The 21,264-nt window shown below is 49.7% G+C and overlaps 1 protein-coding gene across 5 annotated transcripts in view; it reads right to left on the bottom strand.

Moving 5' to 3' along the window:
• Nucleotides 1-21,264, bottom strand: part of VTI1A (vesicle transport through interaction with t-SNAREs 1A) — a 365,759-nt gene that overhangs the window by 4,493 nt on the left and 340,002 nt on the right. For 3 of the 5 annotated variants that reach the window (XM_079900316.1, XM_079900311.1, XM_079900312.1), the window contains one exon: nucleotides 2,547-6,838. In XM_079900316.1, the coding sequence (XP_079756442.1) occupies nucleotides 6,745-6,838 (94 nt within the window). In that variant the 3' untranslated portion in view covers nucleotides 2,547-6,744. Of the gene's footprint in view, nucleotides 1-2,546; nucleotides 6,839-21,264 lie in introns of those variants that run through there. The other 2 variants (XR_013824307.1, XR_013824306.1) reach the window with 2 other exon arrangements.

Raw genomic sequence — 21,264 nt, forward strand, 5'->3', positions numbered from 1 at the left:
GATTTCAGGTGTCTCCCAGCCAGCCCATAGGGTGTCACCATGCAGGGCCCTGGCTGACCTTACAATTGTACACCCTTCGGAGGGCCAAGGCCTTGGCCACCTCCTGTGTCTAGAAGAGAAGCAAACAAGGGAAGGGGGCAGTGTGGTCGGAGCCTCAGGGAGTGGGGCTGGCCGGCTTCTGTCCCCGCCTTTACCAGCCTACGGCCTACGCTTCTCCACTGAATTTAGCAGCAGCTCCCGTCTCCCAAGGAGGTGATGGATTCTAGCCACATTCTCAGCTCCTCTCCCTTCTGATGATGTAAGACAGGGAAAATTAAGAGGAAAATGCAGTACAGTGAGGCGCACTGCCGAGCCCAATGGTGGGTATACGGTAGGCCTCCGTGTGTGTCAGCTGAGGGCGCCTCTGAGGCCAGGATCTTAGGCAGAACTTTCTGGAAAGAAGCTGGAGCCCGAGGTTGTATTCGTTCTCAACTCTTTGGGGCCTTGTCATGCAAAAACCACTTATCTCCAACTCAGATACTTTTCCTGGCAACGTAAGTTAAAAACAAAAAAGTTGAGGCCACAAAGCAGCACTGAGCTGGAGGAGAACCTTGGCTCCCCTGGTCCTGTCCCCTCCTGCGTACACTTTGGGGAGGCCGGGGGACATAGGGGGTGCGCCGCACTGAGCGGTGCCTGTCCTGCCCCCAGGAAAGTCCAGGCAGCTCTCAGCAGAGGAGAGTGCGCGGTCGATCAATACAGGCTTCGGGGCCGCTGGGCTATTATTCACGCCAAAGGGCCTTGTTGGGATGAAGGGAAGGAGTGCTGCATGGGTTCACAGAATCACAGGCCGGAGCTCTGCTCCTTGGCCCTTTCCCCGTCTCTGTGGTATCTTGGTTATTTATGCAGCGCAAGTAGCGAGGTGATTCAGGATAAAGAAGTGCTTTCCCCACAGCTTGCTGGGAGCCCCATGAGGCAAGGCAACAGTGGTTGCGTGTGATTTGGGCCAGGGTTCTAGGAGATATGCACTCTGCCCTTCCTCTCCTTTGGCTGTTTCTGAAGGAGGGGCCCAGAGTGGCGCAAAGTGGGGCCTACTTGCCTGTGTTCCTCCTTCTTGGCTACTTCCTGGGATGAGGCCCCCTAACCATCTCCATCCTTAACCTGCACATTGCCTGTTCCTTACCTCCTCATACACTCCCAACCTCATACACTGCCATTCCTGTCCTGCCATCTTGGTTGCCCCAACATCTTGGTTTGCCCCATCATCTTGGTTTGCCCTACCGTCTTGGTTTGCCCTACCATCATGGTTGCCCCACCTTCTTGGTTGCCCCACCATCTTGTTTTTGCCCTACTTGCCTCTGGGAAGCTGGCTCTGGAACATTCACCTGTTACTGACCTGGAATGCTCACAGACATGGGCAGTCTCTCTCCGCACTCACTGTGTCTTTCCTCCAGCACAACAGGAGAGGACACTGACGTTGGCTCCATCACCCGTTTCGGGACCCTGTATCCAGTCTTGGCTCTAATTGCACACCCTATTCTCTTGCCAGTACCTGGCTGCTCTCGGTTATCCTTCAATGGCTCCCTTCTAGGGTGCAGTGCCGACGGCTTTAAGAACTTTACTGAGCTGTCCGTGTACACAGTCGCCTACCCCATTTTAAAAAGGCTGACATCTCGTCTAAGAGCCACCTGACTATTCACATAATGTGGGTGGCCTCTCGCAGGTACCACTGGTTTGAGTCCAATGTGCTGCAGGCAGAGTAAAGTCATATAAACAAGAGTTTCCTGGGGTTTCGTTTCAGGTTAGTGAGTTATGGCATAGGGCGAGGCCAAGGTTGAGGGCCGCCCCCTCATCTCAGGCAGTAACCTCGACCAGTGTCTCTGGGAGTCAGACTGGGGATGGCTCACTACACAGTCTTCCTCCTTCCTTCTTTCTGGAAAAACGACTCTGAGCAAGCCTTTTGCTGAGGTATAGAGTCCATTCCAAAGGTGGCAAGTTGTCGTGTGGCTAATTTGGAGTGGACTGAAATGGAGGCTTGAGATCCCCCAGACCCTGGTGTGTCTGCCATTTCTAAGCCCACAGTGACCCATGAGGCTGAGGCCAGGCCTCACCTGGCTCACACCTGCTGGTCCCTCCTGTGCCATCTGTCCTTGTGTGGGTGATGCTGAGAGGTGCTGTGCTGGGCAAGGAACGTGTACCATCTCTCCCCTTCACATCCACAGAGAAGCTGCCCAAGGGGTCTGGTCTCTCTGGGGATGGGGCGGGGTGGAAGTAGAAAGAGGCTGGGAGAAAAGTACTCCCCATTCCCTGATATTGACCAGAACACCCCAGCTCTGCCAATGAACCAGGGCTCTCAGAGTGGCTGCATGGTTATGTGAACTCATCGAATCAAACAGGGTGACCAGATGCGTCCAGCAGTTACAGCATGGAAGATGCCATTGACTTCTGACTTAGGATGATGATGATGATATTGGAACTTTTTCCCGCAGGCTCACAGCCCATGGAAAAGCCAGACACTTCACAGAAAGGAAAAAAAGGTGGAAGGTCAACCCCAGGAAAGTGCTGCTTCTGTTGTCTATTAGGAAAGCACTGTTTGCAATGAGCTCATTGATGACACAGAGATGGCCCAGACGTGCCCCCATCGCACCCTCCCAGCACCAGCCAGCCGGACACACATGTGTTCCTTTGAGAAGTCCCTACTTACTTTCACTCCAGACCGGAGTCCTCCAACCACACACTCAGCTAAAGGGGGAGGCAAGTGGACCAGAGACAGGGGACTCACGGCGGTTCCTCGGAAACCAGCCCCAGCCATAACCAACCAGCAGTCCTTGGCTCTGGACACACATCTCTCCCGGGAAAGCCATCTCCACTCCCAAGCACTGGGTGCCCCACCGGGTAGCCGTTCAAACCAAAGAGATGAGGAAATCATGGCTGGTAGTTAATTCTCAACTACGTAGACAAATGGCTATAAATATTTATGATAGGAAATTTCATTATTTAAAAATGCTGCTCTAAATTTCCAGCTATCTCCATGAGAGTGCCTGCCGAACAGGTTGCAAATTAAGAACAATTATTTTTGTCTTCCGCATTTGAATAGAACTTACACCTAAAGTCATTTAAAGGGGTTAACATCCGCCTTAATTAAATATTAAAGTACGCCTGTACCTGCTGCTATTGTTGCCCCTTCGAATAAGATATAACCTATTTTTGACAAGTTTTCATCTTTCTCTGTGGAAGACGCTACATGAAACCAAATCAGCGGCAAAGAGGAGAGTAATGAATAATCTATTTCATATTCCAACAGTACCCAGAGCTCGGAGTGGGAAAATATTCAGTCGGATGATGGCAAGAGGCTGCTCGGGTACCACATGACACAGCTAAGGTTTAAATAATAATAATAATAAAAAAGCGATAAACAAATCATTAGCCCTTAACAGTTTAATGCAATTTGTTAATGAACGTAATGGTGGGGACTAATAATGAAAGAAAATAAAAACGTCTAAACAGGCGCCAAGTTGCTGGCGATGCGCAATTATTTCCTTGTCAAGTTTTTATGATTTAATGAGCCCCTCTGGGACTGACGGCTGTCAGTCAGTCGTGACTTTTTGACACCATTACAACTTCAAATACAGCAGCAGGCAGGCTGTTTTCCTCGGATTTGAAATACTGAAATGATCTGACAGTTTTAAAGAAAAGATGTGCAAAAGAAAGAGGAAAAAAAAAAAAGGAGAGAGGAAGAGAAAGACGGTTGCTTTCCTTTCTTTCCTTTTTTTTTCCTTCCCCCTCCTTTCTTCTGTGGAGTAGATAATCTCTGGATGCTGTTTGGTAATGAAAATCCAATCACTGAGGTCATTATCTGATGAGGTTTTTGGAACAGGCAGGCTTTTTTCCCCCTCTTTATTTCTTTACTTAATGATAACCCTCAATGGGCTTGCCCCGCATGGGACGGCCAGAGCTGCACAATTTTGTTCACCATTAATTTCAGCCTTTGAAGCTCAGGGCTCAGAAGCAGTAGCAAAGCAAACCCCCCACCAAGCTCGTTCCAAAATAAGACAATCCAGCCTGCCTTAAACAGAATAGCAAACGGCCTCCCAGCCCGGGCCCGGCAGCTGACGTCAGGCCCGCTGCATTTGCAGGCATTCGTCGGCATTCGTCTTCAACGTGGAACATTTAAAACTCTTTACGACTTAAGAGACTTTAATTAAATTGCTTTTGATTCTGGAGCGGGGCAGCATCCGCCTTATTTACGCTGCCAGGGAAACTGTTTAGTCTGCATGAATTTTATATGGCCAGGGCTTCCTCCTTCCTCTTCCTCCGCCGTCTCCTCTTCCACACCCCACCCTTCCGTTGAACACAATTTTTAACAAAGGCTCCTGACTTTAGAGATATTCGTCAATTTCACATTAAGTTCCTAGAACCTTTCGCAGTTCTATGAATGGCTTCCAACGCGTGGGCTTTCCTCCTTCCCCAGGGGAGCAGGGCGAACAATTTTCCTCCCTTGGGCCACCTCTGAGTCTGTCCTGCAGCGTTCGAGAGGGCCAGGGGCCTTCGGACCAGCTTCCTACAAAGTGGTCACTATCCCGGGCTAGGGGGTCGCTTTTAAGGTGAATTTGATGGGGCTGTTAGGCCAAGGGTTATCTGTTCATCTTCTTCCCACTCTCAGGGTTGAATTGGGGCAAAATCTCAGGTAAGGGCTGATAAGGACATAGAACCCTAAAGAAGAAGCCACTGAAGGGCGAGCGATGCACTCCCTCCTCATTTCCTCGTTCAACATGAACGCCAGGTGTTAATGAAATATTTAGGAGCCAGCAAGTTTAGATGATCAGATCAACCTGGCTTGCCAGGTGGCCTTAGGAAGAGGCCGGCGTGAGGTGTAGCTGGGTGACGGATTATACACTTTAGCTAAGACCAACTGTTTCGAAGGAAGCCACCAGAGGTTGGTAGAATACTTCCCCATCATTAGAGTTTCAAAACGAGAAGGAGATTACTTGTTTCCCTGCTTTTTCATTGTTTCTTCGATGTGTTTAGCAGGTACAGAATTCCGTTATCAGAATAAAAGATTCTTGCTGAGATAGATCCCTTACGCTGATAGGAAAATTAGTACAGCCTTCCCACTCCTTTGCCGGTCTACCTCGCTCTGCCCAAATCCCACACCATCCCTGCGAAGCAAATGCTGCAGCTTTCTTTACACGATACTAAATGATTTACCTGAACACGTGCAGGCCCTAGCCTGTTTCGATGAGTACAGTTTCTCGGGTGGATTTTGCCATTCTGCATTTCCTCTCTAAACCATAATGGTTCTCTTCTGAGTTAGGGAAAAAAAAAAAAAAATCAAGTGCTGCATCCGGTGATCTCCGCCCATGGGCACAGGTGGTTAGCATTTTTTATGAAGGGAACAGGTTTGCTTTTCAAGGATTCAAAGCTTCCAATTATACTCAAAAGATAGAAAGGACCCTGTAAGTGCCTATGAAGTCTTAAGAAAAATACATTTTGCTTTATGACTAGCGGGAGAATGACCTCAGCTTGGGCACCTTGAAGCCTGATCATAAATGAACTCATTTTAAACGCAATTCCCGGTTACCTCGGACAGAAAGAAACCAAAGGAAATCACAAAGCATGGCAGAGGTTTGAATACATCGTGAATTCAGGAAGGCTGCGCTCACGTTTGTTAGTGAAAGACCCAAGCCATCCTTTTGTAACGCGCTGCAATCCCTCATTCTTTTAAAGGAGGTTAGTGAACATTTTCCATCAAGTTTATTTCCAGTGGATCAGCCTATAGGACTCTACCATATTGATAATCACATTTGAAATTTCTCACAGAAGGAGTCAGATTCTTGCTCTTCCTGCAATATTCATGCTCTCTTTACATACTGGAATGGATGTGGAGAGAACCCTGTCAGACCTTTTACATGTATCAGGGCTGCTTTTGGCAGTGCAAACATTAAGACGGAAAGGATACAGAGATGCTTACACAGGTCAGGGGAGAGGAGGTCACCATTAAATACCAGGCCGGGGCTCTCTCTGCCAGCAGATTCTGGGGAGTATGGGATGTTTGGAAGGCAAGGAAATCTTTCTTGTAGCCAGTAATCAAAGTTGTGAAAAGTGGATATTGGGCAGTCTCAGCAAAAAATATTCTTGGGTAAAAAAAAATATATATATGCATAGAAAAACAGGGAAAGTGCTAAGTCAATTTCCTGCACAACTGCTATTAAATACCCACCTTTACAGTGAAAGCTCTCAGGCAGGTGGACTATATTCATTAGGCCTGGGGAGGTACAGGGCTGGTTTGCTGGGCCGGTCACTGGCTCTGGCCGCTGCTTGCCTCTGCATTTTTCATGCTCAGACATCACAGAAGGGCTGATCGGTGACAAGAAGTGTGTGACAAACAGCACAGTCCATCAGAAGCCCCCATGACTGCCTCATCATGCCCTCTCCCAAACCAGGACCCCTGACATGTCCACAGGGCAAGCAAGAATGTCACCGAGGCTATTTTGGTCAGTAGATGAAATTACCAAAAGGCAAATAAACATTCGCCTTCCCCTATGAAAAACAAATCTGGGTGAAGACAAACCTAGAAAAGGAAGCCAACCCACATGCAAACAGGAATAGAAAATATTTTTACACTATTTGCACTTCAGCTGAACAGCGGTGAGAGAGAGGGAGGGTCATTCAGGCCCTGTCAGCGCGAGAGAATGATTCATGTGACCATTTTGTCTTAATTACTCAGAACGAGCCATGGTCGCTGTTTATCAAGGAAGAGCAGATACATCAGTGTCTTCTGACAGAAAGAGTGATCGCTGTCAGGATGGTGATAACCAGGACGATGGCCAGAATGACGATCAGGACGCGGTTCTGGATGATTCTAGGAGAGAGCAAAGGAGGAAAAGCGATTCACACAGATAAACCGAGGACAAAGACCCTATAAGACCAGGTCGGCTAATCAAACGGGGGCTTCGCGGATGGGGGTGGGGAGCCCAGTGTGGGGTGTGCGTGTGCGTGCGTGTGCCTGCGTGCGTGCGTGTGCCTGTGTGCGTGCGTGCGTGTGACCACACAGCTCTGCGGTCCCACAAACAATCCACCAGCAAACGAACGACGCCACAGCGATTGTCACGAGGCACCCGGAGAAATGCTTCCTGAGAAGCTGCAGCGAATCAAATGGCTTTCTGGTCTCCGAGTACCATGTAGTAATCTTTCAGTGATCAAGGGCCCCATGCGAGCTTCTCTTTTTAATTTAACATGTGAGACAAGCCTCATTTTTTTTGCAGTGTTTCCCGTGAAAGTGAAAGACTCCAAGGAAACATATGTCAGTAAGGTACTTACCTGTACAGAAATACCCGGGGAAAAGTAAAAGAGAGACTTAGGAAGAAAAGGACAAGATTAAGAAGCAAGTGTCAAGCTTGCAGCTCAGGCTATGAAACCATCATCTGTCACTGGGGCTCACGCTCCGTTACGCCGAGAGGAAACGTTACATGTGCTCCGTGGCAAAAAAAAAAAAAAAAAAAAGATGGAAATGAGGAATAATACAAAGTACTCGGGTGCCTCGTGTGCTCTGGCTGGTGGGCCCTCACCTCTAGGGATTCCAGTCCCCTCAGCTCTGGCTCTGCCAAAGGCAGGTGGGGAACTGGGGACTCAGAAGGAGAGCCGGAGCGCAGACGCACGCTCCAGGACGCCTGCAGAGGGCTTCTGATGAAGTTGTTTCATACTTTGTTACCTCATTCTGAGAAAAGAGGTCGAATATCAGAATGCCTCGTTGAGGTTGTCTAAGGGAAAAAGCTGGGTCAAACAGCCCTGCCCACGCTCGCTCCCACAGAACCGACCATGCAGAAATAGAGGCAGAGTGTTGGGCACTCCGGCCCGCTGTTCATCCAGTTGTCAAGACCCCACAGCAAACCCCATCTGCCCGTCCTCCAAATACCAAGGAGAAAAAAAGGTCTGCTGCCTTGTCTAGACACAGAACGTGGGAAGGGGACTCCCATGGGAGGAACTAGGTGGGACCAGCCAGGCCCCCGGTTTAACAGAGACCCCACCCTCCTAACTTCACATCTTCGAGAAGAAATCTCTACAGGGCCTTCGCAGTCTTTTCTAGCTTCTGGGTGAGTTTCTTTCTCGGAAGAATGACACCATCCTTGTGGTTTCAGTTGCATTCTTCCTTGCGCAACCCCTTCTTCCCCAAACCTAAATGGATGGATGCAGACGGTCACATCAGACAAGCCCACTCCCTCGTGGCCCCCTGGAAGGACCAGCTCCCTCTCCTCCTGACAGGTTACAAAATGATCACATTTGCTGACACGTCTTCCGCAAAACTGCTTTAGCGCCTGTGTCCACTTTCCTCCAAGGAGATGAATGATCTGCTCGGTCCTCATTTATCACGTAATGCTCAGCTAAGATCTGTCTCGTTTATTTCTTCCCTTCCCCACTAGAAAGGCTGCGCCCTGACATTAATTCTTCTGCGATGACAGCTAATTCAGACTCAACAGGCCATATTTACTCAGGAACCAGGAAGATTCTCGGTCCCCAAAAATAAATAAATAAAAACGGGACTTCGTGGCTTGTTAAAGTGAGGCTAATTACGGACACTTGATCGGTGTAACTTGGTGGCTTGATTTAAAACCCAAACTGATTTTTTCCCCTTTTCCCTGGAAGGGGTAGAAGTCTTTAGAACAGTCCCTACACATCCCATTTGCCCAAGTCACTGTCAAATCTCTATGTACCACAGTCACCCGCATCAGACTTGCAAAGGAAATCAGCAAAATGGAAGATTAAAAGCATGAAAACTCTTTAAAATTCTGCCTTAAGTCATCCACGGTAGTGTGTCTCCCGGATGACAACCATTTTATTTGTGGGTTGAGGGCCCCAAGGCATCCATGATGCTAATTTATAAAGGATTAACTGTGGGTGTTACCTGTTTAATCTGAGGCATGGTTAGAAAAATGAATACACAGGAATCCCTAAATCCTCAGCTCTTCCCCAGTCTTCCTAACTGGGCTTCCCTCATCTCAAAGCAAAGAGTGGGTTTCACCCATGATTTTTCCTAATAGCTCGTCTTTAACTCACTCAGTGCACACACACCTGATCCCAAGAAGGGCACCACTGGGTCACAGACGTTCAGAAAGACCTTGGTGTGTCCACAGAGCCTGGGGTCTTCACTTCACCAGCCCAGAACTCGGCACGGTTACTGGCACGTAGGCCCCCAGGAGAACTGTCCAAAGGATGATAATGAAAGAACGCAGCCCCTGTAATTGTAATCATTCCATTCAAGGGAGAATGGAGAAGAAATCTGTGCAAATTTAATTTGCAGGAAAATCGCAGGGAGTCTGCATAGAAAAGGCTGAAGTTAAAAGCTGACATAAACTCCCCAAAGATGGAACACTGTATCATGGTGTCTTCTCAGAGCACTACTGGGTCAAACGGGGAGAAGGAAAGGTCCTCATGGAACTGTGTGCTGGCGGTGGAAGAGGTCAGCAGGAGAGAGTATTTGCGTTCAAACAAAGATATGTGGGACAAAGGCTGTAGAGGGGCAAAAAAAAGGGCTGGAGTTGACAGAATTGGAAGTAAGCTTGACTCTGGCCAGGCCACCAACCCAGTTTTGGGCCTCAAAGGTGTTGGGCAGATACAATACCTCTAAGGGCCAGAAAAGTGAGCTGTTGGGGCCTTTGAGTGAATAAGACCAAGCCAGCCTGGACAGGGAAACAAAGGCTGGCATTGGTGGGCCCCATCTGTGAGGAGGCCTGGCCTACCGTCACAGCCAGGGGCCGCTGGTAGGTATTGCTGTAGGCAAAGCAGAAAGGAATGCAGAGTCCGGAAAGAATCAGGTCCACAAGCTGGGAAGCGGGGTTCCCAGCTCGTGAAGCAGAGAAGGAACTTTAGAGGAAGCCCAGAGTAACTTCCTTCTAACTTTGGACAAGGTTGTGGGGGGCGCTTTATATCCTACTAGGTCTGCCACAAGCGGTCTTAATCTCCCTTTTGAAAATGCAAAGTGTGTTTACCCAGTAAATAATTTAAGAAAGAATATACACTTGAAAGAAGACATCCATTGAAACAGCGAGGCTAAATTGCCTCCAGGCAAAACATGTGCATTTGCATGCTGCATTCTATTAAGTGAGCAGGCTGTGGCTTCAGAAGAATGCAGGGCCAAATTAAAAGGAATGTGGGCCCGAAACATCAAGGATTCTCCAAGTTTACTTTATGAATCACAGTGCTGTTGATACAAGATGAATTAACCATTTACTTTGAGGCTGAACTCACCAAGTATTGTTGAAAATACCGATCCCCGTGTGGAACCCAGGGAGCAGCTAATCTTTCCATTGCCAGTCTCCTCCCTCTCCAGAAACAAGTTCCTGCGTGTGGCAGCCGGAATCACAGAAGACTGGTTACAGGGAAGTAAGCAGACAGGCACCTGGCACAGCTCTCTGCTCGCGCTGCAGGAACCCAGGAATTCCACTGTAGTGGGCGTTTCCACATCCACCAGCTCGCACATCCTGATTTCTGGGCACACTCACCTGTCCCTTGAGGTTAGATGTGGCCACGTGACCTGTTTTAGTCCATGGAATGTGAGCAGAAGAGCTAGGCGTCCCTTCCAGGTGGAGGCATTTAACTTCCAGGGTTTGACTCTCCATTTGGGTCTTCCCTTGCTGTTCTGATCTAGGAGGCTCTAGGTTCTGGGAGTGCAGCTACAGGATGGTGGAGACTCCTTCCCCCTGGATCCCTGAGTCACCCCATGGAAGACTATTGCCCTGGAGGCTCGGTGGGACTCACAGTGGGCTTGTATTAAGGTAATGAGATTTGGGGGTCGTTTCTACTGCAGGAGAACATCAGCTATCCTGGGTGATGCACCTCTGACCCCCTTCTCCAACAAGATGGGGTGTCTGGCCAAGCCAAGTGGTTTAAAGCATCCAAAACGCCAAGGTATAACGGCGGGTGAAATGACTTCTTTCCTTGAAGACTAGGTTTTTTGCCTCTTGGTTTTCAAAAGCTGGGATCCTCATCTCTCCATACTTGGTTGTAAGACTCCTCACTGAAGACTCAAGAGCTTCTTCCAGCTGTAACCAATGCCAGTGTGTGTTCATGAATGTTTCAGCAAGCTCAGGTGGGGCATTCTGCTTCCCACGAAGAGCAGATATGTGTTGGCCGCATTCATTTCTCCCTTCCAAACATCTGGCGCTACCCCTAGCCCCAGGGGTAGAGCTGTGACCTAGGCTAAGAGGTCAGTGTGTTACATACCCCTGACCACAGTGACTGGACCAGGCATGTGAATGAAGCAGGCATGTGAATGAAGCCAGTCTAATAGAGTGAATGTCAGAAGCTTTGCTTGGAATGCAAGGTCAGGTCACCTGGACTATGTGGTGTGCAGGTGTTAGGCCTGGATCTGCTGCAGCCATTTTGTTTCCATGAGGGAAGCCAGCTGAAGAAAGAAGCTGACCCATGGAGGAAAGCAGAGTTGAAGAAAAAGCAGAGAAATGGAACCCCAGTCCTGAAGACGTGGACCTCTCTACCAAACATCCTTCTTTTGGACTTTCCATTATATGAGAAAATAAATGAATGCTATTTCTGAAGTCAGTTTGAGCTAGGTCTTCTGTTATTTGAGACCAAAAAGCATTTTTAGGTTGATTCACTTTAATTTCAAAATCAAGTCCTTGATCAACGGCATATTTTCCCCACCTCTTCCGGGAGAATTTCCTGACCATGCCCCTTGCTCACTCATGTATTTCCCTGTGTGTGTGTGTGTGCCCCTCTCTTACCGCTACATTTGCCACACAGTTTTATGATTTTCTGTTTCTGTGCAGGTTTCCCCAATAAAAAGTGGCCCCTCTACGGCCTGAATCTCCTTTGTCTTTTGTATTCCCAGCTCTTAAAATAGAGCTTGGCATAGACATTCTCAAAAAAAAAAAAAAAAAAAGCTTGCTGAATGAATGAATGAAGGTTCATGTAGTCATCTTCCTGGTTTCTAAGAGCTGCTTGCAGACAAGCACAGCTTTAGGAGTTAGCTCTTAGCCACTCTCCCATGAAGCATGCCAGCAGTATCCAAATCCCTTTGCAAGCCTGCATTCATTTGTTGGAGAGTGCACGCCACGCCACAGGTTTGGCGCCCCGTCCTGCACATGCTTTCCTGCCTGACCGCAAATAATGATGCCTCACCTTTGGGGTCTGACAGAACAGTACCAGTTGTCAGGACATTTAGCAACCAGGAGAGTGGGGGGCGGAGCGGGGGGCGGGGGAGACACTGTGCACAGGAGCCTGTATCGTGTCTCTTTGGGAACTTTCCAAAAACAAGGACCGAGGGAAAGGCTCTCCAAGTTCTACGTCCAATTCAATGGTAATATTCACCAGAAAGAAATGAAAACAGGAGTAGGGGAAATGGGTCATTGTAATCAGCCTCTAACACTAACTTTTAATTTGAAGCATTCTTTTCAAAGCTGGGTACGTGGTTGCCTCTGAGCTAGAGCTGTGTGTTTGTTGTGTCCACTGATAAAGCCCATCCAGGGTCTTCTACGTCCTGTGCCTTCAGGAGGGATCCTCAGTTTCACCCCAGGATTCAGGTGGGGCGGCCCCCAGTCTCTGATTCCACAGGTGGACACATGACACAGGCAGGCCCGGCTAATTACAGCTCTTTGGACCCTGCACAACCACTTGTTCAGGAATTGGCAAGCCACTCAGGCCAGATGGAGTCGCCCGGGGATTTTTCCTAAAAAAATCAAGAAAAAGGTCCTCTCTTTACTGGAATTGGCTGTGGGGACAATGGAAGCCTAGAGCAGCAGGGATGGGGGTATGGAGGCGTGGGGGGTATTCTTATCACCATGCGGGAGGGGAACCTGCCCAAAGGATGGCACACAGAGGAGCAGAGAGCCCAGAGATGAAGAAAAAGACGGGTTCCTAAAGGCGTTATTTGAACCCCTGCGGTGTGCCTCAGGAACTTCCCAGTTATAGGAGCCGAACAATTCCCCTTTGATTCAAGCAAGTTTGGCTGGGGCTTCTCTCACTTTCAGCCATACCGACTGTACTGAGTTGAACAGCTATCCCCTCACCCCGCCCCAAATTCACGTCCACCTCAGAATGTGACCTCGTCTGGAAACAGGGTCTTTGCAGATGTAATTTGTTAAGGATCTTGAGATAAAATCATCCTGGATGTAGGGTGGGCCCGAGATCCAATGACTGGTGTTCCTTATGAGAAGGGACGGCACAGATACAGGGAAGAAGGCCCTATGAAGCCACGTGCAGAGACTGGAGAGATGCTGCCACCAGCCAGGGAAAGCGTGGGGTCACCTGAAGCTGTAAGAGGCAAGGAAGGATTCTTCCCTAGACCTTCAGCATGGCCCTGCTGACTCCGTGATTTCAGACATCAAACCTCTAGAACAGTGACAGAATACGTTTCTGTTGTTTTAAGCCCTCAGTTTTGTTTTTTTTTTTTTTTTGCGGTACGCGGGCCTCTCACTGCTGTGGCCTCTCCCACTGCGGAGCACAGGCTCCGGATGCGCAGGCTCAGCGGCCATGGCCCACGGGCCCAGCCGCTCCGCGGCATGTGGGATCCTCCCGGACCGGGGCACGAACCCAGGTCCCCTGCATCGGCAGGCGGACCCCCAACCACTGCGCCACCAGGGAAGCCCTAAGTCCTCAGTTTGTGGTGCTTTGTAACGGCAGCCCTAGGACGTGAGTACATGAAGTTCTCAGATCCAGACCAGGATATGGACCCAGCCTTCTTGTCTCGGCCTTTACAACAACCCTTCTCCATGTCTCCACGCCCTTGTCTTCCTGTGAAGTCAGGACAGTCCCAGCCTGGTTCCCTGGAAGCTTTGCGTACAGCTGTGGGGCTCACAGTCTTCAGGAGCTGCTGGTTCTTTCATCACAGATGAGATTTCTCTTCACGAACAGAGTAGACAGTGGCCCAAAGCCATGTGAAATGAGGGACCCGAGAGGGCACATCCCACGAGACTCCTGCCTCTGGGATAAGACATTTAAAACAAGAAGGGGGCTTCCCAGGTGGCGCAGTGGTTAAGAATCTGCCTCCCAGTGCAGGGGACACGGGTTTGATCCCTGGTCCAAGAAGAACCCATGTGCCGCGGAGCAACTAAGCCCATGTGCCACAACTACTGAGCCTGTGCTCTAGAGCCCGCGAGCCACAACCACTGAGCCTGCGTGCCACAACTACTGAAGCCCATGCGCTTAGAGCCCGTGCTCTGCAACAAAGAGAAGCCACCACAATGAGAAGGCCATGCACTGCAACCAAGAGTAGCCCCCGCTCACCGCAACTAGAGGAAGCCCGCAGGCAGCAATGAAGACCCAACGCAGCCAAAAATAATAAATAAATAAATAAATAAATATATATATATATATATATATATATATAAACCAAGAAGAAAGCCAGATGTTGTCTCTGGGTCAACTAACTAAGCCTCGCCCCACCATTCATAGTCCATACTTACCAACCTGCATTTAGGAGTGGTCAGTTATCCACAAGTCCTGAGGGAACGGGACACAGGAGGGATAAGTTTTAACAGGCGGAGAAATGAGCACGCCCTCCAGCAAGGAAATGAGGGGACAGGAGCCAGTATCTGAGCCCTGGGACACCGAGGCTAGGTCCTGAGTGAGGACAAGAAGTACTCTGTTTCCGAATTTCTACTTAACTTAAAGGAATTTAACCTTTTCTGTGAAAGGCCAGGTAATAAACGTATTAGTTTGCTAGAGCTGCAGTAACAAAGTACCACAGACTGTGTGGCTTGAACAACAGAAATGTATTGTCTCGTAGTCCTGGAGGCTGAGCGTCCAAGATCAAGGTGTCGGCAGGTTGGTTCCTCCTGAGCTCTGGGAGGGAGAATCTGCTCCTCGCCTCTGCACCAGCTCCTGGTGGTCTGCTGGCAACATCTGAAGCTCCTTGGCCTGGAGAAGCACCACCGCGATCTCTGCTTTCATCTTCACATGGCGTTTTTCCTGTGTGTGTGTGTGCAACCCAATTTCCTCTTTCTGTAAGGATGCCAGTCATATGGGATTAGGGGACCACCCTGCTCCAGGATGTCTCACCTTAACTAATTGTATCTGCAAAGACCTTTTTTCCAGACAAGGTCACATTCTGAGGTCCTAGGGGTTAGCACTTCAACCTATGGGTTTGGGGAAGGGGAGTGGGGGAGGGGAGAACACACAATACAACCCACAACTGTAAGTATTTTAGGCTTCGTGGGCCATGCGGCCTCTGCTGCAACTACAGGATTCTGCCCGTGTAGTGCAAAAGCAGCCCTAGACAATACGTGGACAAGTGACCACGGCTGTGTTCTAACAAAACTTTCTTTACAAACACTGAGATTTGAATTTCATGTAATTTCCCCACATCAAAAAATATCCTTCTTTTGATTTTTCTCCAACCATTTCAAAATGTCAAAACCATTTTTATCCCACGGGCCATACCAAAACAGGCAAGGGGCTAGATTTGTTGTGCTATCTGTGGTTTGCCCACTCCTGGTCTCAAAGCTAAAAGCTATTGAAGGCAAGCCCTCCTCCGCTGGAGAATGTGCTGGTTCTTGGACCATGCGCAGATGGGAATGGCAGGTCTGGCCAAGTCCCTCTGAAGAGAACAGAAAACCCAGAGTCCCTGCCCCGAGGGAGCTGACGGTGTCACAGTGAGAAATCAATTACGGAAGCCTGACAACAAAGGCTGTAATTAGAGTAATGCCAGTGCCCGGGACAACTTGTTGTGTGTCCACAATCCTGGATCTGCCTGGGGACAATTTGTTGTGTGTCCACAATCCTGGATCTGCCTGGGGTGACCTGGAGCAAGTCACTCCGACACACTTGGGCTTCAGTTTCTTCCCAGCAAAATCAGCCAGTTCACCAACCACCCCAGGGAGAAGAGGATTAGCTCATTAGAGATTATAAAGCACTTGCGAAAGGTAAAGCCTTTACATGCGTGAGGTCGGCAAATAACCCTGTGAAAGGAGACGCGGTTTCAGGAAAGGCGACAGGCAGGGGAAGGTGGTCAGAGTCTGGAGGAGCTGCCTGGGAACCTCCAGTGGCTGCGGGGGAGGCGGAGGCACGTGTCCAGGAAGCTGCTGCCCAACCCCCCACCAAGCCCAAGCCCACCAGGCTTCTCAATCCCACAGTCTGGTATCTATCTGGGCCTCACGGTGACACTGTCCCCAGCAGGGCGAGCCTTCCCTCCAAGGTGGCCGCATAAACATCAAAGGCAAAGGGAGGGCATCCCATTGGCTGGCTTGAGGACACCTTCCCAGCCTGGGAAGGCGGCCAACAAGTACCTGTCAGAGCCCATTGCTAAGCCCGCCAGGGTCTGATGAGCGGTGTGTAGTTACGCTGCACTCTACATTGCCAAACGGGCACCTCGAATTTCAGGCTGGGCAGTGCAGCCTCTGCTATTCTGAACTACGGACTCAGTGATGGCAGGGGCCTGGAGAGCTTTGCTGGCTACTGGGCTTTCAGATACGATCAAGGCAGCTCGCTTCAATCAAAGGGTTTGGAAAGAACTTGAAGAAAATCAAATAAGGATGCTCTAGATATGCAAGGTACACTTACTCCCTCCCAGGTTTGCAGACAGCCAGAGCTGGAAAAGGTCTCCATACTCTGGTCTGGAGTGTTCGTTTTAGAGTCGAGGACCCTGAGGGCTTGAGAGGTGGAGGGACGTGCCCAGGGTCAACCCTGTGGGGCACAGCCAGGTCTCCAGAGCCCCAGGCCCGCTCCTGTTTCACTGTGACCCTCATTCTCACGCGAGCGGCCAGGGCCACTGTGGCGACTGCACATCATGGCAACTCCAAACATGTCTTCTGCTACCAGAGAATGTTCAACAAAATCCAGGAACACAGCTCAGAGCCTATCAGTCTCCACCTCTTACTGAGCTTAACCCGGTCCTACTTCTACATACAATGAAGAGGGGCGTGGAAGGATGGACAACAGTGGTTCCCCAACTCCAGGCCGAAGCTCAATGCAAGAAAAGCGACACAGACACCTCCTTTATTTGAAAAGCAGATTACTCAGTTTCAAGGACTGCCCTTTCCTCTGAGATTGGGTCCTTTCTACTGTTTTAGTGCTCAAATGTCCTCGATTTTATGGAGTGACGGTGATAGTAAACGGCAAGTTTTTCTCCAATGCCCTTATTTGGACATTGGAAATGTACTCTTTCCTTGGAAACTATTCTTACTTGGCAAAATCAAAAGTGGACAATCCTCCTTCAGTTCTCTGTTTAAAAAGTCCCAAGTCCAAGAAATGTGAAAGTTCGTGAACCCCGGAGCTGGAAAATCCCACCCAGCTCTATCCTCTGGAGATTCCTCCTCAGGCCTTGACAGCGTGGTTGCCAGGGTGATGCCAACAGCAACATCAATGACAGTGACTGTGAGGACAGCTGCAGCTACACCCCACCTACAGCTCATATGAGCGGGGTGTGGACTCCTGGCCAGGTGTTATTCTGGCATTTTCTACACTTTGTTGAACCCTCACCACAATCTCATGAGGTAGAGACTATATCACGCCCATTTGGACAAAGGAGTTCCCTGAAGCCCTAGCCCACCTCTCCAGTCTTAGCTTCCACCCCTGCTGGACACACATGAAGTGGTTATTTAGGCAACGGGTGTGTCTCATGTTCTCTGTCAGACTCGCCTTGGTCGTCTGAAGGCGAGTCTTTGACGTCTTCATCTTCACACTCTTCTGCATGGACACAGTAATTGGGCATGCAAGTTAACTTTTGTTGATAGCACAGAACACTAATTAACCAAAGTCTACTCTTTACTTAGTGCCCAGCATAAATGCACAGTAAATTACTAATATTCATTTCTTTCCTTTTTTAAAAAAAATTTATTTTATCCGTGGCTGCATCAGCTTTTTATCTATTTATTTATTTATTTATTATTTTTGGCTGTGTTGGGTCTTCGTTTCTGTGCGAGGGCTTTCTCCAGTTGTGGCAAGCAGGGACCACTCTTCATCGCGGTGCACGGGCCTCTCACTATCGTGGCCCCTCGTTGCGGAGCACAGGCTCCAGACGTGCAGGCTCAGTAGCTGTGGCTCAAGGGCCCAGTTGCTCCGCGGCATGTGGGATCCTCCCAGACCAGGGCTCGAACCTATGTCCCCTGCATTGGCAGGCAGACTCTCAACCACTGCGCCACCAGGGAAGCCCCTAATACTCATTTCTATTCAGGAGCATAGCTCATCAGCTTTCTTCAGTCCCTGGCACACTGGCCGTGTCCTTTCAGCCCCTCTCTTTTAGGTAAATGCATGATCACCCGATCCCTCACCAGATTCAGGGACAGAACTAAAAGCAATCGTCCTCTGGGGGTTGCTCACCAGTGACTGTCCCTTGCCCAGTGACCTCGTACCACACGATTTTTTATGACGTCAACATCACCTGTCATACAGATGAAGGGATGTGCTGTACAAAGATTCCAAGTCTGCTGAAGATTTAATTTAGTGCGTCTGGTAGAAAAGAGTGCTAACAGAAAAGAGTATCAGGTGGGACAATTAGCTAGACTCACTGTGTGATCTTGGGAAAGGACTACAGATCTCTTTGTGGGATGTCATTTAATCTTCACGATGATCCGGATTTATTAGGTAGGACCCAGATTTGGTGGCTTAGACCCACCCAGGGCGAAGGCGAGCCCCACTCCGCATGCGGCCCCGGTAAAGTTCTCGGTGCGAGACGGACCTTCCTCGGTGTCAGGCCTGGATGACCTCCCATTCCCGGTTTCAGGTGTTTCTCACTCTCTCCCTGTGCATCTCCTGCTGGGTGCCCTGAGGGAGGTTCCCCACTTCTGCTGGGTCCTGCCCTGTATTGTAAAGCAACCTCACTGCCCTCCTGAACGAGCCACCCCCAGCCCCTCCGTCGCCAAGAGCCCACACCCTCTTTATCCTCCAGAGAAGCCATGAGCAGAAGCTGACCAGCCGCCTTCAGTTTTGGAGCCAACTGCCCGGATTTGAATCTGCCTCACACCAGTCGGGCAAGTTACTTGGACCAGTTACTTCATTACTTCTCCAAGATTATGTCCTTTTCACCCTTTTAGCATGAAAATATTCTTTATTTTGTAGAGTGATGATGACAGTAGATGCCACTGTTTTCTCCCAGTGTCCCGAACTTGGACATTGGAAATGTACACTCTCTTTGGAAACTACTCTCTCTTACTTGGCAAAATAAAAAGTGGACAACGTTCCATCAGTCTTCTGTTTAAAAAGAAAGATGAAAATACCAATACAAGGAACCTGAAAGTTCCAAAGAACCAATGCTTCGGTTTCCTCCTCAGGAAAATGGGGCCAATAATAGCAGCCCCTTGGTCGATAAATTACATTAATAAATAAATGAGTTAATTCAACATGAAGTGCTTAGACCAGTGCCTGGCAATAGTAACCGCTCAATAAAGAACTGTAATGGTTATTATTTCATAACTCTACTCCTACTGTCGCTCACTGATCTCCCCACAATGAGTCCTGAGACTCCCCCTTATTTGGCTGCCTCCCTCCCCTCCAGTAGGCATCCCCCTGCTCAGGTGCCTTGGCCTGGAAAGCCTGCAGATCCCTCTGCAGATTCCCGCGGGGCACATCCTAGTGCTGCCCCTGATTAGCTTGCTTTGTGGGGTCCAGGCTCGGCCACTCTCCTGGAAGCCCCGCCTTCAGCAGCTACCTCAGTTACCCAGGAAGGCGGAGGCGGCCCCCCCCAGCTCTGTTAGTTTCCCTGGGGACACCCCTTGACAGCCAAGATGCCTCTTCTGGATTAGGGCTGGCTGAGGTCACACTGGTGGAGACAAGGCTGCCTTGGCTTTTGTGATGGGCTTTAACATCATTTCCTGCAAGATCTGACACTAGATACTAATCTAATAGTCATGGATTTACACCTTTTTGCTTTCCTGATGTCAGGGGAATAAACTATTTTGGCAAAGGTTTATCAGCCACCTGCATCTCTGTCAACTCTTGAGGGATGTGGTCACGTTTTCTAGATCATAACATCAGAACTTCTATCACTCGTCCAGATCTGATTCTGTGGCTGAATGGGATGTGTCTTAACTCATATCCCCACTGTGCCAGTCCTGGGGCTGCCTGTCCTCAGCCCCTTTTCTTGTCCCTTCGTTGCTTTGCTCTATTTCATAAAGAGGCTCCTCTTCCACTACCCCAAGCCCTGATGACTGGCCGCCCACTGCATTCAGCCAATGGGAGGCGCTGGCAGGACAGTGGGGATGGGAGGGAGAGAGAAGTCAGGGCATTCCTCCCTTTCTTCCTCTGCCTTCCCAGCAGCTCCATCTCCCCTGTGGTTCCTCACAGGCCCTCCCTGCTTCCGGCTCCCATCAGGTGGCCCTCGCCTGGGCTCTGGGCACACCGCTCCAGTCCAGGTGGAGGGGCTTTTTGGTGACTCGAATCCCTGGGCTGCCCTGCAGGAGGCACCCAGCAGCGTGTGCCCTGTCTGCTCAAACTTGTATCTCCCTCACAATCTTCCCCTTGAAACTGATTTTACATACCCCCAAGCAGCATTAATCATTTCTGAGCAGGTGACCCCAGGTTAAGGTGGCCTCCTCGGAAGGCTTATTTGAGATAAGCATGAGGGCTGACTCATAGTTCTTTGGGCGGGAGGAGGGTGGGGCAGGGTGGCCATCAGATAGCAGGATCTCCAGGTTTGCGCAGGTGAAGCCCTGTCACCTGCCAGCCCGGGAACGTGCGCAATTCTTTTCTCTAACTAAGGAAGGAAGTCCGGTGGGGGGGAAGGGGAGTCTCCAGTCTGAGGGCTGCAGGCGTCGGGAGAGGGGACTGGAGAACTGGGGTTGCTTGCCCTCATTCTAAACTGGGGTGCCGCTCCTACTTGCCCTTGGTACGCAGAGTCAGCTCAGTGCGGCCAGATCTTCTTTTTTGCCAAGAGAAGCCAGAAACTGTGTTCTTTCTGTGAAATCTCTCAAGTTTTAAATATTGGCAACTAAGAAAAAGTTTTCCAAAACACTGGGTAGCCAAACAAAAAACATCTGTCTGGGGGTCAGAGTGGCTCTGGTCTTCAGTCTGTGACCTCTGACCACTTATTCAGGGATGAATTAAAAGGAAGGGGGTGGGTGAGGGAGAGCCTCCCTGCCCTGCATTGCTGGAGATCCCCTCGGAGGCAGGAAAAGCCCAGCTGTCCTGACCCTGTGGAAGTCTGAAGTTCAACCTCTGCGTGAGCTTCAATAACCAGGGTCTACACTGAGTGCATCCAACTTAGCCCATAACTGATTCCTAACCGCAGGGTCAAGGGCTAGAGAGAGGTCAACAGAAGCCACAAGCCAGCTTGTGTGTGCCTTTTGGACCTCTCACAAGGGGATGAAAAGCACAGGCAGAGGTCAGGGCTGGACTGCATAT

The sequence above is a fragment of the Stenella coeruleoalba genome (assembly GCF_951394435.1).
Source record: "Stenella coeruleoalba genome assembly, chromosome: 16".
Taxonomy (NCBI): Eukaryota; Metazoa; Chordata; class Mammalia; order Artiodactyla; family Delphinidae; genus Stenella; species Stenella coeruleoalba.